The 18,465-nt window shown below is 39.2% G+C and overlaps 1 protein-coding gene across 1 annotated transcript; it reads right to left on the bottom strand.

The window, feature by feature from the left end:
• Window positions 1–605: 605 nt before the first annotated feature.
• Window positions 606–12,537, bottom strand: LOC148224443 (uncharacterized). The gene is made up of 4 exons (XM_088162842.1): window positions 12,139–12,537; window positions 10,463–10,640; window positions 3,779–3,998; window positions 606–2,723 (listed from the first exon to the last, which is right to left on the bottom strand). The coding sequence occupies exons 1-4, from the start codon at window positions 12,258–12,260 to the stop codon at window positions 1,969–1,971; spliced, it is 1,275 nt and encodes a 424-aa protein (XP_088018968.1). The 5' UTR covers window positions 12,261–12,537; the 3' UTR covers window positions 606–1,968.
• Between the last annotated feature and the right edge of the window lie 5,928 nt (window positions 12,538–18,465).

Consider the following 18,465-nt stretch of genomic DNA (forward strand, 5'->3'; position numbering starts at 1 on the left):
AGCTCTGCAGACACCAAGCTCAGGGAAGAAGGAGGGCATGAGGTGTTTCAGGTGCTGCAGAGAATTTCCTGCTGCCTGTAGGGAAGTGCACAGTGAGGCAGCTCTTCAACTGCAGCCCATGGAGGATCCCACAGCAGAGCAGCTGGACGTCCAAACGAGGTTATGACTCCATGGGAGGTCTGTACTGGAGCAGGATCCTGGATGGACTTCTGGATAGAGGAGCCCACACTGGAGCAGGTTTTCTGGCAGGGCTTGTCACCCCATGGGGGACCAACACAGGAGCAGCCTGTTCCTGAAGGACTACACCCCGTGGAAGGGACCCACACTGGAGCAGTTAATGAAGAGCTGTTGCCCATTGGAAGGAGAAGATTGTGAGGGGATGCATCCCATGGGAAAGACCCCACACTGGAGCAGTGGAAGAGCACGAGGGGTCTTCACTCTCAGTAGGAGGGAGCAGCAGACATAATGTGATAAACTGACCACAACCCCCAGTCCTTGTCTTCCTGCACCACCATGGGGGACTAGGTAGAAAAAATTGGGTGTGAAATTGAGCCTAGGAAGAAGGGAGAGGTGAGAAGGTGTTTTAAATATAGTTTTATTTCTCATTAGCCTATTCTGATTTGATTGTTAATAAATTAAACTAATTTTCCTTAGCTGAGTCTGTTTTGCCCATGATGGCAACTGGTGAGTGATCTTTCCTTGCCCTTATCTCAGCACAGGAGACTTCCATTATATTTTCCCTATCCTATCCAGCTGACATGGGGAAATGGTAGGGTGGCTTTGGTGGGCACCTGGCAGCCAGCCAGGCTCACCTACCAGAAAATTTTATGATTTTTTGATTCTCTGATTTATGTCCAGAATGAAGCATTTCAGTATGGTGAAAGGAAACAGTGAATTGAAATGTAAACTTACAGCTGAATCCATTCGTTTCAAAATGTACGTTCAAAGAAAACATGTTTTTAAGGGCGATTCTAAGCTTAAAACATATTCAAGGCATAAACATTTCCTAAATTATTAGTAAAACTGATTTTCTGAGAAAAAACTTTTGCACATCTTTTATGTGGGAACCTACAGAACAGCAAATGAGAAGATTCCTATTGTATTCTCACCTCTGTTTTGGGTGTCAATCAAGTTCAAATCCATTGAACTTAAGGGATTTAAACTGATATAAAACTTATTTGAGGACAGAAACAGGCTTAAAACTTCGTACTATGACAATGTGAGTACCACAATACATTGAAACTGAAAGCAAGTCCATGTTTTCAATTGTAAGGCACCAACATTGCAAAGGCAAATAATTACAAATAGGCAATACTAATTAAGTTGTTAAATTTACAGTGAAAATGCAACTAACTCTCTTTCAGGGGAGTTAGGTTGTATGGTCTCCATTAGTTGGAATACACACAGTTAAAACAAATAAGGAAAGAAACAAACAAATATCAGTGCCAAGACTATTTTTTGTGTCACAGCAATTCCCCCACCAATTGTTTATTCCCTCATTGTTGCTGGCTTTTTACCTTCTGCATGATATTTACAGCTTAATGAAAATTACCTGCCTAGGTTTATTTCCCTAATGAAATGCATAAATACAAGTAACACAAGTTTAGGACGATATATGTATTGGTGCAAAATATTTTAAATCACATCTTCTGCCCTCAGTGTTCACTTTTGTTATTAAATAAACATGATGTTGTTCTGTTACAGTGGCATCTGTTTTTCTGCATCTTTGGTGTGCTTCACAAAATTTGTAGCATGGTGTTTGGTCAATATCAGAGGATACATAGCTTAAATCATATAATTCTTCTGCGTTTGGAAGAGTCATATAATTCTTCTATGTTTGGAGGATTCTTCTTTTAAGACTGAATTAATCTCTCCCAGCTTCCTTTCCTTGCTCTCTCTTTCTGTCCGCCTTTGTTTCTTACCTGCTCCTTCACCCTTTTTCCTTCTGATATTTTGTGGGTGTTTTATTTATGCAAAATTTAAACTTAGAGTCTTTGTTTTTTTCCCTGACCTGGTTTGGTATGGTGGGCATAAAACAGGAAGATTTACATCTGTTGTTGTAGGTATGTGTCTGAGCTGAATGAAGTTTTTCTTAATTTTTTTTTCGAAAAAATGAAGTGGGTTTTCTTTAAACTGCCTCATACTTCTTAGGGTAAACTTTTGCTGTTTGGGCAGGGGGAGAGCTGGTGTTTTTGAACCATTGGCTATAACAAGAGGGCAGATATCTATATGTTCCTGTGTTGTCCCCAGCAAGGAAATTTTTCTAGGCAGGGCTCCTCTCAGGGTAGCTTGTTGCAGCCTGGGAAAAGGTGACAGCTGGGGAGAGTCAATCATGAGGAGGTCAGCACTGTCTAAATCAAGTTGCTTCTGTGTTGGGACGTGAATATTGTCATACACTGCCTTTAGAGGGTCTTTAAATCTCATGTCCTGATGAGGAAAAGCACTTCTGGTAATAATTCTGTTTTCCATCAGGGACCGTGGAGGTACTTTGCTTGTACTTGTCATTGCTTGGACGTTTGAAAAGGGAAATTGCTTATTTGCTGATGTGGATGGGGATTTCTCATGAAGACATGGTTTTCCGGTCTCTGCCAAGTCTTTGAAAACATTCTGATTGTTCTGAGAATCCAAAAGTTGCTGATAAATGGGATACTCACATGACATACTTTTTCTTGATGACTTAGGAGGCCCACAGCAAACCAACTCTCTGCCTGCAAACTTGGAAACTAAATAGAATATAGAACAAATCAGCTTCTGCTGGAATGGTATTTTCAAGAAAATAACATGTTATTATCAAATCAGCTTCATCTCATAAAAAAAAAATCAGTATTTGTAAAGGCATAAATAAAAGTAAATCTTGACACAGAATGCATTTTTGCACCGATGATTTCAGGCAGATGGTGATCTGCAGGTAGACAATTGTCAGTTTTTTGGCTGGGTGAACACACTTAAGTGAGCTTCTCTGCATAAAGTTGTCTGGCTTAATTTTATTGAGTACTATAGAATCAAATAATCATAGAATGGTTTGGGTTGGAAGGATCTTATTCCAATCCCCTTTCACCATCCTCTAGATCAGGTTTCTCAGAGCTCCATCCACTTGGCCTTGAATACCTACAGGACTGGGGAATCCACAGCTTCTCTGGGCAACATATGCATTTATGTTTCTGGAGATTTGTATCACATCAGTTTAAACATGGCCCATATGTTAATAGCTGTGGGGTGCAATAACTGGAACAGAAATAAATTAAGATATGGAGTTGGATTATCCAGCACTGCGCATCTTCTCTATTTTTGAGACTGTGGAAAATGATGTCATGAATATGAGTACAACCCCTCATTGAATATAGTGAAGTTGTGACACTTGCACCATGCTTACATTCATCCTGGGAATGTAAATAAATGCCCTTTTGCACTCACTAATGTCTATTTTTGGAAGTGCCTTAGAGGTACTAGTACCATTCCAGGGTTGCTCATAGAGGAAATAACCTACACATGGAGATGGAACACTTATTTGTGATCAGTATCTGTGGAGCACTGGGTCAGGTGTTCATCTGCTGATTACTTCACCTGATCAAAATTAAATCACCAGATTTAATTAAATTAAATTCCCAGGCACCAGTTTGGTCCTGGGAAACAATTACTCAAAATACTCGTAATTTAAAAAAAAAAAAAGCAAAGATATTTCTGTACCATTTTAGGAATTTTGTTCCCTTTTTTTCCTCAGACAGATACCCTTTTACCCTTTTGAACTAACATGCTGAGACTTATTTCAGAACAGTACCTTTTGACAAGTTTCCTTGGTTTTCCAATGCAATTGTAATCTCATCTTCTTGAATAGCATTTTGCATTGCCAGGCTTAGTACAGTAGGAAATGCCCTACTGCCATAATTTCTGAGGTTTTCCACAGTGTCCATTTCAGCCTTCTGGGAAATCTTCGTTTCTGACTCCTTATTCAGCTGTTTATCAGGATCAATATTGTGTTTTTCTGCTTCATGTTCCCTCTGTAAAATGATCAGACACCATTTGATTTGAAGAGAACAAACAAAATAGCACCTAAACTTTATAAGAAATCATGCTATAAGGTGTAATGGAAAATCCTGTTTTCACACAAGCCTTAGTTACACACATCAACATTTCATCTGAACAGGCCCTATGCCAGAGGTTCCTCCTGAAAATCTGTACATGGGCTGGCAGAACTTTCCCTTCACCATGCAGGCTGTAGGGAGAAAGTTTTCACCAAAATCAATTGGGCACTAGAATGCCATCTTTGGAGAGCCCACAGCACTTCCTTTGAGGCTTTTGGCTCCCAGAGTCTCCTAAGATGTGTAAGGAAGGTCGGGGTACCACAGAGCTCGTGCTGCAAAGCAGAAGCATCACAGAATGCTGTGAGCCACTCCCTGATCCAGAAGGAAGGTTGCCATGGGCAAGTGTTTGCTGTGAGGGCAAGGAGTCAGCACAAGGTTGGCACAGATCTGGCGAGGTTTTGCAGTGGAATTGCAGCAGGAAGACCTCCATAGAGCTGTGCTAACAGGACCGTTCATCCCAAGAAGAACATGGGCTTCGGGAGGCACTCACTTCTTGCTACAGTGCCACTTCCCTCACTCCTACAAGCATCTTCCATGCACAAGGGCTAGATTCTCTGGTGTAGGTCATTTGTCTATCCTATAATCCAAGTCTTCAGAGTCCTCGCTCTGTCAGCCTCATGCACACTGAGTTTCAGTTATCAAAACTCTGTGAAAATGCAAGGGCTGTGAAATAAAACGTTCGATTTAAAACATGCCTTTCACAAGGGGAGCACTTTGCAAAGCAAGGAGTAGAAGAAATAAATCCCTTGCTACGGAACTAAGTCCTGTGATGGGTTGACTGCTCTGTGTGCTGCTTCTGTCATAGAGCATCTCTCTTCAGGTCTGGCACTCCTGAGAAAGAAATTTCTGAAATGTAGTTTCTGAAACCAAAACAACTGCTCACACTGATATTCTAGTCCAATACCAAGTTTTTTTTGCTGCTCTCCATATCATTTTGTCAGACCCACTTTGTCCTTACACAGCTACCACTTCAAGGATTATCTCTAGTGACTTTTGATTTTTTTATTGCTATCTCCATATAATACAAACTCCTTTCTTCCAGAATCAGAGAGGTAATTAAGTTTACTATGGTGTACTTATCTTTTTCATGGTATTCTTCTAATCTTTGTACTGCAAAGTACCCCCCCGCCCTGTAAAAAGTATGTTTTTAATCTAACATGTAGTTTAAAAAAGTGGGTGTAATTTGTGGAGAAAAGGCACTTTTGACAGATTGAATATATTTTGTGAGTTAGCAAAAATGTTTGGAAAATTTGAAAGGCCCCAAACCTGAAATTGGTGGGGTCACCTCACCCTTCCTACATACTTATAGTACCCAATCACAATTAGGGAAATTATTTTAAGAGTATTTATAAAAAGATACAAAATATATTCAAGTTGACAACATATTGCTAAAACCACACTAGATCAATTGGGAGTTTGAGATGTCATAAGTATTTTAGGCTACGCAATCAAATAGTCTCCCAGGATTTTACACACTGCTAGTTAAGAAAACAAATTTTCATCTTACATTTTGCAAGCTGTCACCTTATATACAGTATATCGGAAAACTTGCCATGACTGGTTTTACTGCCAGACCTCTTAAGAGCTAATTGGTTAAGCACCTGGGCAGGAAGCTTTTTGGCAGAAATGCTATTTTCTGCAAGGACTAGCTATAAAGTTCTGGATGGCAAATTGTAATCATTAAGGCTCCCTCTTCCACAGGAGAACACATAAAATGTAAATACATTGCTTGGAGAAACTACGATGCATAAAAGGACAGGCTGTGTTTTAAGTTTATCCAATGACTTATGGCTTAAATTTGAACATGGAAAGGATCTTATGCTTTTTTAAGGGTAAAGCTTTCAACAGACTTTTCTAATTGTAGCCAGAAAAATGAGAATCACATCTGTTTGCATCCAACAAAACTATTATTTGCATGTTCAACTGTTAACTTCTGTGTACAAGGAGATGGTGCAAATACAATGACTCATGCTGGTTTTTCAAATGCAGAGGGTTTGTACATGAAAAGTAATTTCCACAGACTTTTTTTTTTTTTCAGTTTTAGATTAGAATTTCTTATGAAATTTTTTCCCCAGAAAATTGTATGTTTGGTATGTATGAAAAATCATAGCATATTCTGCTGCCTGGAATGGGTTGAATGTACTGTTTTGTGAATATGCATTTGAATTCCAAACAATGATTGTGTTGGTAGAATATTTTCTTGCTTCTTATTCATAGGCATTATCACGAATGCCGTTACTTTTTTGTTTGTGCTGATATTTGATATGTTTTGTTCTTTTTGGACAGAATATTTAGAAGAGCCAGATGCCAACTTTTTATAAAAGTCACTGAGAGGAAAGGAGGTTTCTATTTTGCTCAAAAATATCGGAGTATTTTTTTTTTACTATAAATTTGCTCTTTTATAGATATTAGTTCCCTGTAAATATCTCTTTTCATCGACAGACAGAATCTTTATGGTCCTAGAAATAAATAGTGTAAATAAATGGTAACTAGTTTTCAGGTTGCTTCATTTTACCTGTGACTCAATTATTACTTGTCTGTTTCTATAATTTAGATTTGATTTATACTTAAATTCTAATTTTTGTGCTTTAATTTTATACATACAAGCTGTCTTGTTGAGCTCAGTGAAACTATCCATATCCTTAAAGTTAAAGCAGATGCATGCATTTGCAAGATCTGGAGAGCTGAAAGGAAATAATATGATTTAAAGATGGATCACACAGTGCTAGTAATAAATAGCAAATAGTTGGCTTTATACAGAATATAGAGAACATCTATCTGTGCATTTTGAAATATCCTTGGCATAATTTATAGCACAAATATCAAATACTCATGCTGTTATAATTAAGCTCTAGTAACATCAGGATTTCAACAAGAAGATGAATAAAAAGTGGGAAATTTCCCCCAGTTAACAATCTTGACTCTTCTTCCTCAGTTTCAGCTCTCTGTGGCTGGGTGGTCGAAGAAGGGCATTACAGCCTGCCAAAGAGGTGGCTGGATTTGGCCTCTCTTAGACCAAAGCAGAGAATCCTCCCCACAAGATAATCCCCTGCCAGCTGCCTCCTTTGGGAGCCGTGCCAGCACAGCGTGGGTCATTCTCCAGGGAAGCTGGGGGCTGCTCTTGGCTCTGCCTCTGCCCAAAAACGTCATGCCACCCGTGTGGGGCTCCGCCTTGGGATCCAAGAGATGCATTCTTTTCTTTTCCCTATATACTTCGCATGTGCTTAGGGCTAAGTTTTGCCATTGTGCAAGTATGTGCATAAAGTAGCTTTAGCTAAAGAACAGGCGAGAGGATACTGGAAAAATAAGAGCATTGATTGAGTAAGAATGCCCAGCTTGATTTCTTAGCCAGCCTTCCTCTCTTTCTTCCCTGTTTTTGCCCAAACTCCAGCCAAATTTACCAGCCAAATTGCTAGTAAATACGAATATTATTGAATTGGAGAAACTGGTATAAAGTGGTAGCACTGATAGCCACGTTTTAAAAGAGTTCCTGGGGATGGCTTGTTGCACAGGTTGATTATGCAAAATTCTTGAATAAGAAACAATCAAGAGATCATTATTAACTGCAGAAAGTTGCAGTGCCTAACTACTAGCAAGAGAGAAATATTAATTTTCATAATAGAGGAGAATATAAGAGGGAATAGAGGGACAAAAATAAGAAATAAGTTATGTAGACTGATTATCTAGGGAAAAAACAGTGAGTTTACCAGCAGGCTTGGATAACAGAATGATCTCTAAATTGTCCTAGTAGCAGGCTTTGTGTTCATGAGTTTAAAGGTAGCATTTACAAACTTTGTGCTGATGGAAAAGGGGAAACAAACTTTTAATGACAGGAAAAGATGGTATAAATTGGTCTGTTCTAATTTCATAATTTGTATGTCTTAGTAGCAGATATTGGAAGGTATTACTTGTGTTAGAATCCACTCTCCCACATTTAGACATTTATCTTGTGCCTATATTTCAAGTTCTCAGCAAAGATGTCCTACTAAAAATGAGTAATTTCCCTGTGCAACTATCAAAGGGAGATTCTGTCTGCAAATTTAAGAATTCTCCACATTGATCATGTGAAAATTTGCATATCAGCATGATTTTGTGGTGCAGAAGAAAGCTCTGCACCTCTGGGAGTTATGGGGAAGGTACAGAAATGGGGATTTGTGATATGACACAATTGAATAGACCCCAGGGTGCATATCCAGTTTACATGGTTAGATGTGTCCCTAGTGGGTTTAGTCCAGCAAGGGAAGTGCAAAGTCCTGCTCCTGGGGAAGAGCAGCCCCAGGCACCAGCATGTGCTGGGGCCACCAGGCTGGAAAGCAGCTGGAGGTCCTGGTCAACACCACGTTGGCCATGAGTCAGCAATGTGGCCCAGCTGCAGAGAAGGCTGATGGTATCCTGGGCTGCAACAGGAGTTGCCAGTGCTGCCAGCAGGACAAGGGAGGTGATGCTGCCCCTCTGCTCAGCACTAGTGAGGGCACACCTGGAACCCTGCATCTGGTTCTGCACTCCTCAGTAAGAGACACATGGACACACTGCAGAGAGTTCTGGGCCACAGAGATGTTTGAGAGACTGAAACACACACAGGAGTTTCCTTCTGAATATCAAGAAACAGTTTTTCACTGTGAAAGTGACAAAGCACTGCCACAGGTTGCCCAGGGATGCTGATGTTCTTCCTTGCAGACAATAAAAAGCTGTCCAGATATGGTTCTGGGCAACCATCTGTAGGTGGTCCTGCTTGAGCATGGGGATTAGATCAGAGATCCCTGCCAACCTCAGCCTCTCTCTGAAGCTGTGATTTTGTGAAAGTCATCACTGTTTTGAGCTGGAAGCTGGTCAGATTATTTTGCGTCAGTACTGGTTTGGGTTTAAACCTTTAACTGGAAAAATGTCAACACAGAGAAAGAAAATGTCACTCACTCCTTTGCTAAACTTCCCCTCTTTTTTCCTCCTTGCTCTACCAAAAGTTTCATTCTGCCTGGGAAATGTATTTACTAGGACTTCAATAATTTTTAGTGCTAATAATTTACAATCATAGCTATTTTAAGGGTTTGTGCTTGAATTCAGTTTGAGTCTCTGCCTAAAGAGGGCATTTTGGATGTCATGAGTGGCAGGAAGTATCACAGACCCCTAATCAGCTTGCGACTTTATGTACATGATTACTTCCCTCTTCCACCCGGGAAGAATGCTGGAAGAGGTCATACCTGACATGAAGCACTGCCACTTGCCTGGAAGGTTAGATGTCTGCTGGCTGTAAATCAGCTTGATATGCAGAGGTACTAGAAAGCTGGTCAATAGCCTTCACAGTATAGATCTTTTTGAGTGGCTTATGATTTAGCAGATCCGACTTAAAATTGTAATATGAAAAAATTCGCATATGTGAAGAAAAGCCTTCTCTCCCTAAGCATGCACACACACACTCCAACTCATATTTTTGAATTATGGCTCTGTCTGCAGACACTGCACAGACTGTTGCGACCTTGGGGCTGTGTGCTGGCATGGAGATCTGGATCTGCTCAAGCTCATCTGAATAATTTCTAGAAGAGTCAACTGGACCTTCTCAAAATACAGCTTCTCCAGGGTGAAGGCTTTGAATGGGAGACTAATCGCTAATGTGTGTGTTTTTGTAGCTGAAACTTTTCCCATTGCACTTGTGTGTTAGAAGCTGGAATTTGGCTTCCTGTCTGCCTAGTTTCTGCCTGAAGCAAAATTTTTATGGCTGAGCTGTGAACCCCTTAGTGGAGACGGTTGTAAAAGAAAAACTTACAGCCTTTTTGACTAATTGTGGCCTTACCAACGATTACCATAATTTTTTGAATTTATTTTTAAAATGTTTGTCCCCTCTGATCTCACTCCATGTCCCCAAATGAGCTAGAGTTGAAGTGTGAGAATAAGATACAGGGGTAAAATATGAAAAAAAAAATTTGGGAAAAGATTTTACAACTTTCACAGCTTCCCACTCACCTCCCCAGACTTTGGATTAAACCCTCACAGACCAGTCAGAAAGGAAAGGGATGGCGAGGTCACTGAGATGCTAATGCTCCTTTTCCCAGTGGAAAAGTAATCTTATATGTAAAACATATAATAAAACAAAACAATTCGCAATCCCATTACAACCAGCAGCTCATTTTAAAAATTCATTAGTCATAAAAAAAAAGTCTATTTATCTCTGGGAATAAAAACTCATAAATTAATCACCTCTGAAAATGCCAGACTGTAGGTTTCTTGAGACTGCACGTGGATCTGCAATTTCTTAACTATTTTTTGATGAATTTTTCCCTGTTTCTTGGATAACCGCCTTTTTAATGTGTGTTACATAGCTGCTTCATTGTTTCTCTTAAAAATCCAGGGAGCCTTTTATGCCTGCTATGGCCATAATATCTTACCTGTGCTCTTCTGTGGTTTTTCTGGTACCTGAGCAGTTTCTTCAGCAATAAGCAATAAGAAGACAAGGCAGGAGAGGGTCTGTTATTTATTAAGCTGTTGATAACTTCTGAAAGACTGAACTCCATAATGTGTGTCATGTAGTTTAAAACAACGGGATTCAATCCACAGGGGCAAAATCTGAAATATTAGGAAAAAGTATTTTAATACAAATGATGTGACCAGGTACAATGTCAGAATTTACAGTAAGCAGACAATACACTTCTTGTGATGCAGCTGGAGTTGGCTAAGTTAATTTTACAGGCAAATTATGATACACAGTTGTGCAATAATCTGCTTGTCTGGCTAAGCTAACTTCACTGCTGGGCTGAGGCTCTGTTACTGCATCATTAAACATCCTATTGTTGATATAATTGATTACTCTGAAAGGACACCCACCAGGATTAAGCTTTAAAAATTAAAATATGGAAAACAGCATTTTCTCATTTTAATCAAGTGTGTATTTCAGTTCTCAGTGCAGTAGCTTCAAATGGATTAAAAGGGAGATAGTGTGTGTGCATGTACGTAAGAAGACAGAAAGGCAGCAAAGGCAGGAAAATCTTGAAGAACAAAAGAGAACTAAAGAATGTACAGTAGGATTCTAATTTTTATATAAATCAGATTGTGAAATAAAACATTTTTTTATAAGGATAATTGTTTTACTCAGGGCTTCTGTGAGTAGTAAAGTATAGCAAAGGAATTATAGAAATCATCCTTAGATTATGAGACTCCTGAGACATTTTTTCAAACTTTGGTATGAATGAGAACAGACAGGTGAGGGAAGGAAGGAGGGCAAAGTCAAGGGCAGTGGAAAATTCTCGCAGAAATTGCACAGAGATTTCTAACAGTTCTGGCTGTGACTGGCAGTGGATCACCATGGTGGGAAACCTGCTAAGAGTCCTCTAGGCACCAATGCAGATGGTGCAGATTACACAGGCCAGATTATTATCTTTTTCAATTAGTGTGAAATACTGACCTTTACAGAACAGTTTGGGGATAAAATATGTGACCCATTACTAGTTTCTTGCAGCACTGAGTATGATGTAAAAGGTCCATCACCGAATTTAGGCATTTAAAGACATGCAAAGTATGTTTTGCAGGCTCCCAATATGAAAGATGAATAGCATCTTGAAAGTTGGCAGCATTTATGTGAAGTGTTATGTTGCACATATCTACTTTAATCTTTTATAATAATCTTAAACCATAAAGTGCCTTGCTAAGAAAAAATGGAGACTAGTTAAAACCAGTTACAAAGATGGATGAGAATAAAAATTATTAGAATAACAATAACTTTGGTGTAATACAAAAATATTTCCTCAGGTAAGCATGTGAGACCTAGTTTTGTAGAATAGGATTAGAAGCACACTGAAATTAGTGGCAGCTGTGAAGCATGTTAAGAATGAAATTACTGATAGAATGCATATTAACAGTCCTAGGTTTCCTCTTAAATAAAATGTACCCACAGTTAAGAGTGTTAATGTGATGTTTTCTGAAGTAAAACTGTCATTTTGGAACAGCACATAGTAGATATCAAAAATCTTTTAAAACAAACAAAGAAACAAAAAAATCCTAAAACACCTCCCTCCCAAATCCCCAATCCTGAAATCCCAAGGTAGAAGACAGATGTCAAAACTGTTACCTGTTCTCATAGGCAGCAATGTTCAGTATTTTCCTGGTGAAACCTTCATTCAGCCATTTGTCTTTTATTGCTTCTTTGACTCCAGGCCTCTTAGCAGGGTCGGGCTCAAGTAGAGACTGCATGAAGTGTACAGCTCCTGTGCAGTATTCCAATAAAACAGCTTGTTTGCTAGTAATATTTTGCTATCTGACCACTGCATATTTTTTCCTGTTTCAGAAATGTGGCACTTGCTCTGCTTCTCCACATTGTAAGAGCCTCAGCTAAAATTCAGTCTCTAGGGCTTTTCTTTCAGTCTGCTATGGTCCTGTAGGGTGACCCTTTTCCCCCAAGAACAGGGTGGGCAGCAGTGGCCAGAACATGCTGGGATGCCTGCTAGGGGCCTTTGGATGCTGCTGTAGATGCAGTACTGGAATTCAGTTCCTAATTTGCTTGATTTACCCCAGTGAATGCAGCCTATGACATCAGTGTAATCTCAGCATTGTGCTCACTCAGCATTTGATCAGGCTGACTACACAGGAGTTATGTTCCTCACCCAAAGAAGCCAAATGCATGGATAAAACTCTCTGCAATGAGGGGATGGAGATGGACTCCTGTGCTCACATGATGTGTTTTGCTTTGGCTCCCTGGAGCTGAGACAGAGAGAACTCAAACATTCTCTTATTCTCCTATGTCAATCACTCAGCTCCAACATTGCATAAAGTCCCTCTCCCTCTCTCTCTTTTTTTTTTTTTTTCTTCTTCTTGGGAAAACTTTACTGAATTCTTCTGTATTCCTTGGGGAAGTTTTGAAATGAATAAAATGGCAAATGAGCATTAAACTGGGAACATACTGCTCCTTTCACTTGTAATCTCCTTCAGAAGAATTTAGATCTGAAGTATGCAAAGCCAGTTTATTACTGCTCTCTCCCTGAATTCCCAGTGGGCAAGAGAACAATGGAGTTATCCACAATCATCTACTAACTGTGTGGGCTTTGTAGAAAAGCAGAGATAATGCATTTATTAGTAGAAGCTATAACAACAACATAAATAAGAAAAATTAGAAATATAATAATTGTAGCTATGGAGGGATTCTACAAAAATGAAGCTGCTATCTGGCAACTGATCTCCAAAAAAAGAGAGAGACCAATGCACAGACATTCTTGACAGCTATGGTAGATATCCTTATTCCATTTACTAGGGGAGAGAAAGAAATGGAATCATCACATTATCTTAATACTGCAGACTAGATCCAGCTAGCTTGGTCTGGAGCTGTCTGCTGCTTTCCAGTGCTTGGCTGCAGGCAGCTGCTGAAGCTAATCCTGGTTCCTAGGATCATTCTTGCCTAACATCACAGCCACACTGCTCAAAACCATGGGGAGATCTGAGCTCTTGCTGGTAGATATCTGGGCAAAACCTGTCTCACTCTGCTCAGCTTTCCAGCTTGGCCAGTGAAGGTGTCCCATAACAGCTGTGAGAAAGGGCCTGAGCCTGTGATGGTCAACAGAGAGGATGCTACTCCAGGTGGAGAGAAAATAGGGATTAAAGCCAGAAGTGTATAAGAATCACTGTAAAGCAGCAGAATTTTGAACTTTGGGGAAGTAAATCCTGTACTGGTGACTGAGAGCATATGCACACCAATGTGAATTCTGGGGTTTAGAGCCATAGATTGTAATTCAGACTAGAAATTTTGAGAACTATCTTGCTCAGTTGTCCCAAAAATACTTACTTGACTGTACCTCATTAAAGATTGTCAGTAAAATTAATTTTAAAATGCTACATTTCGGTTCTTTCTCATGAAAAATATGAACAGATTCTCCACAAAAATAGCTCTCCCATATCTTTAATAATCTCAGTGTTGTAGGGTCTGTCAGTAGCCAAAAGATAAGGTCTCCAGGAAAAAATATCTAAGGTTCAGATAACTTATTTGTGGGAAAAACAGGAAAGAATGCCTGGCTGTGACACACAGCATGGGACATACTAAACATGGCAGTGTTCTCGTTTATTGCAGAGCTGCTCCACTTATGTAAAAGCAATGTACATTTTATTCCCCCTGTAAACAAGAACCAAGAATAATGGTCGCTTGAAAAGACAACAGTGTTATTTTTCTTGCAGCCTGAGATAAAGTGGTATTGCCACAGAAAAAAAGTTATTTCTAAATGCAAACAAAGCAACTGGAAAAGATGCATCTTAATTTCCAGAAGACTGTGTTATTGCTGAATTTACATAATTACATGGGTGAAAACTTTTATGCATCAGTATTCTTTGTAAAAACTGAAGTGCTTTACCAGGGGAAATATCTGATGGAATAGGGCTGATTTCTCCAATTAGCATCTTTTGATGTAGTTGCTTGATATTAAAAGGTTCCACCGTGAAGGGTAATGTGCCAGTTAGCATAGCAAACATGCTCACACCTCTGTCAAAAGAAAAGACAAACATCAGAGCTCCACATAATGCTAATAAACACTTATTTAAAAATCTCACAAAGCTATGAGTCAGTTTTTAGAGTGTTGCCTTCAGCATCACAAATGAGGTTACAAATTACCTCTAAGCAGAAATTCGTACTGAATACACAACTTACGCCCTTTTTTTTTCTTTGTGTAAATGCCATTTTATCTAGAAAAGAATGTTGTGGGAAGTGTGCATAGAATAGAGTGTACAGTGAGTGATGGGAAAGCCTGCAGTGTTGAAAGTGGAGACCTGCTGTTTATTTTAAAAATAAGCTAATTGGAGTGACAGTGTAATGTACCCAGCCCATCAGAATAAAGCATTTTGGTTTGGAGGCTGAGTGACAACACGGAACTGGGACTGATGCAATAGATCTCGTTCCAAATAGTAATTCAGTTCTTCTTGCTTTGCTCAGATTGCTAAATTAGGTGTGACTTGTGCCTAGAAGGCTTTCTTTTGGTAACAGCTTGCTGTTGGCTAAAGACTTAAAATTTTAACTCTTGTGAAAGACTAACAGTCTGCTAGCAGCAATCAGCAAACTGTGAAGTTTGCCATTCAGTCTGGAAAAATACCAACCTTTGGAAAACTTGCTTAGCTGTCCTGAATTTGTGAACAGAGAGACTTCCTTGAACACTCTCCATGGTACTTCCTTGCTCCAGCTGAACTGCACCACCACAACAGCACTGCTCTTCACCACAGAATCAATCACTGAACCATAGAATGGCCTGAGTTAGAGGGAATCTTAAAGATCATGCAGTTCCAATCCCCCTGCTGAGGGCAGTGACACCTTTCTCTAGACCACGTTGCTTAGATCTCTCTCCAACTGTCCTTTACCATTTCTCTACTGAGCTCAGCAGAGATAATAATTTTAGGAACTCAGGCAATTCTAATTTAATTGATTTGTGGCAATTCTCATTTAATTGACTTGTTGGTACACAAGTGCAGATGATATCTGTGAAACAAATCTGTGGTGTACTCAACTATGATTTTTATTAATGTGTTCAAACAACTGAAAAACGTGAGATGGAGTGCTGTCTAAAATCTCTTTTAAAATGTTACACACAGTTACAGCTAGTAAACACTAACACACTTGGTAGTTACTTGTAGATGGAATCTGATGTCATGATAAACATGAAAACTTATTAGCCATAACAAGCTGCTTCTCTGTTCTATTGAACTATCTGGATTTGTTTGAATACAACAGCTGTTTCCTCAATTCAGCTGTTGCATGAAAGCCAATCACTTTGCAGTCTCCAAAAAACCTTTAAAATCTTCTGCACAGAAGTTATGATTAAGCAAACAAGCACTGCAGTTCACTGTTGTATCTCAGGAGCCTTGGCTGTAGTGCAGTTGGATCTGTTTGGGCTTGTGAGTGTGCTTTTGACTGACTGGCTTTCTGCTTCCTGTTGTAATGACTCCTTGTCAGTTCTGCTGCACAAAGTCAGTCTTTCTGCACTACACTGAAATATTTTGATTCTAGAGTCCCACCAGTTTGTAGTCCTTTACCTATTTTGTGACAATAGAAGCAACTTATCTTTTCAACTAATATTTTAGTCCATCAGAATTCCCTTTCCCAATATGATGTGAACAATTCCAATTTAAATTTTTAATATGCTTTATGCCTGAGGTGCAGAATCTGTCTGTATTAAACACCAAGTGCCATATAGACATTTTATATAGACCTTGACCAGTTATTTTCTGTTTATTAACAAAGTGAACTCAGTAAATGGTTCTAAGGTTACTGCTTTGCCCTCATTCAGATATCTGAAATGTGAAATCAGTATTATCCTATTAAAGTGCTGACAGCATCCTCTAGACATGATTAATCTATGCTATGTTTACATAAATTCAGAGTAGCACTCTTGAAAACCAGACATACATTAAAGTAGTTTGGTAGCATGTGTTCCTTCATCCTTAACTTTGTGTACCATTCATATCCTGTAAATTTAGAAGAAGCTGAGGTAGAGGAATCATGGTTAGAAAAAAACCCAAATATATAGTATGTCTGCCAGAGCAGGTCTTGAGAGGAATAATGTACTTTATATATGTATATAAATCCTTTTTACCTTTTGAGCTTATAGGAAAACTAATCTTCTGTTTTAGGCACCTGAACCAGATGCCTGTAGAGCAAACTAAAACACTTTGTCCTTTGTGAACACACAGTTTAGTCTTTCCTGTTCTTTACACAGTTCTCTTTACTGCTGAAAACGCCTCAAGGAGACTCCACATCCTCATAGATGGACAGGTAAGTGTGACATCCCAGTTCAGAGCAGCTGTGCACATCCAGGCCTTCCTTTCCTTTTTGCAGGTGCCCTGAATGAAGTGGTTTAGATCAAATGCAGCACTGTGTGTTAAACACAATCATATAATGGTTTGGGTTGGAAGTGACCTTCAACATGATCTCATTCCAGCCCCTGCCATGGGCAGGGACACCTTCCTCTGGACCAGATTGCTCAGAGCTCCATCCAGCCAGGCCTTGAACACTTCCAGGGATGGGGCATCCACAACTTCTTCAGACAACATTTTCCAGAAGCATAAAATTACATCCTTTAAATCATAGGCTTCTGGGGTGGGATGGGAGGGGGCATTTCTAAACCAAAAAGTGCTGTTACTCTTAAAAGCCTTGTGAACTATTTAAAATCCATGGGATTTTATCATTGGCTTCAATAGCTGGACTTGTATTCCAAAAATTTATTCTAACACTTAGGATACTGCAAGGAATTATGGTGTAATTGTAAATAAGTGGGAGGAGTCTGGATAAAGGTGCACTTGACAAGCCAATTTTTTTTTTCATCTTAATGCTCTAGGCAAAGATTTGGTTTAGTCTATATTACTCATGCTCATTTGCCATGCTCTGAATCATACCTGCTAGAAAATGTCTCCTGAATGGAGACCCAGACATCTGGTCACTATCAAAAAGCTGAGGAGAAGCTGATACACTGGCATTTATCTATTTATTTATTTATTTATTTATTTATTAATAAATAGATAGATAGATAGATAGATAGATAGATAAATATGAACTGCCTTTGGCAAATTGATGGACATGAAGAGCTGTTCTCCTGTCCCAATCCATGAAGATTAAAAAATACAAAAATTAACTTAATATATCATCATTTTCCCAGCTCCACCTAGGAAAAAAAAAGTAAAAACTCCCATAACTTGCCTACAAGAACTACAAACTGCAAATGCATTTGAAAAGTCTAAGATACTTTATGTGAAAAACTGCTCTTCTCCTGGAACCTTCTGCATTCTTGCTTATTACAGGAGATGTATCCTATAGATGTAATAAAAAAGGACAATGGAGTCCATGAAGATTTGTGTCATCTTTGATGGAAAATAACTATGCTTTATTATCATAATTCAGTATAAAGGACCTTGCTAAGGTATGGGTGAAGGTCAGAAGGTCTCTGTTATAGCCACATCTTTGGCCTGTGTGTCCCTGAGACTCAATATTTATGTATAGATTTCTTTTTTCTGGCAAAATACACCTTAGACAGAAAATGCCTGTTTGTCAGTCCAGGGCTTTCAAGGAGTCTGATTTTGACAGAAGTTACTCAGCTACCAGGACAGGAGGGTAGGGGGGTCATTTAAAGGGGTTGATATGTACAATTGTTTCTCTGACTTTTCAGCATAGGTTCCTCTCGTGGCACAAAGTTTCTCCAGAATAGGATATGTATATTGATCATTCATTTTTTTTCTCCAGTGTTTTGCAGTGGCGGCACATTTCAAGATACTCAGGTTTTTGTTTGGTTTTTTCTTTTCTTTCTGGCAACTCTTCCCTGATGTATCTCTGCTTTTGCCTTTAATGCCCCACAACTGAATGCCCCCAACCCATTTATATCAGTCTTGTCTAAAACAATCGGTGCTGAGAGTATTTCAGCAAGTACATTTTTAGATGGAC

Source organism: Sturnus vulgaris, chromosome 3, assembly GCF_052056855.1.
Source record: "Sturnus vulgaris isolate bStuVul1 chromosome 3, bStuVul1.hap1, whole genome shotgun sequence".
In the NCBI taxonomy this organism is placed as follows: domain Eukaryota; kingdom Metazoa; phylum Chordata; class Aves; order Passeriformes; family Sturnidae; genus Sturnus; species Sturnus vulgaris.

Bases quoted from the DNA above. Each gene is read 5' to 3' on its own strand.
- LOC148224443 (XM_088162842.1), bottom strand. From the start codon at position 12,260: ATGCAGTCTCTACTTGAGCCCGACCCTGCTAAGAGGCCTGGAGTCAAA. The intron at 3,999-10,462 runs GTAAGATATTAT...ATCATTTTACAG, and splicing joins AAAACCACAGAAGAGCACAG to AGGGAACATGAAGCAGAAAA. The intron at 2,724-3,778 runs GTACTGTTCTGA...TATTCTATTTAG, and splicing joins CCAAGGAAACTTGTCAAAAG to TTTCCAAGTTTGCAGGCAGA.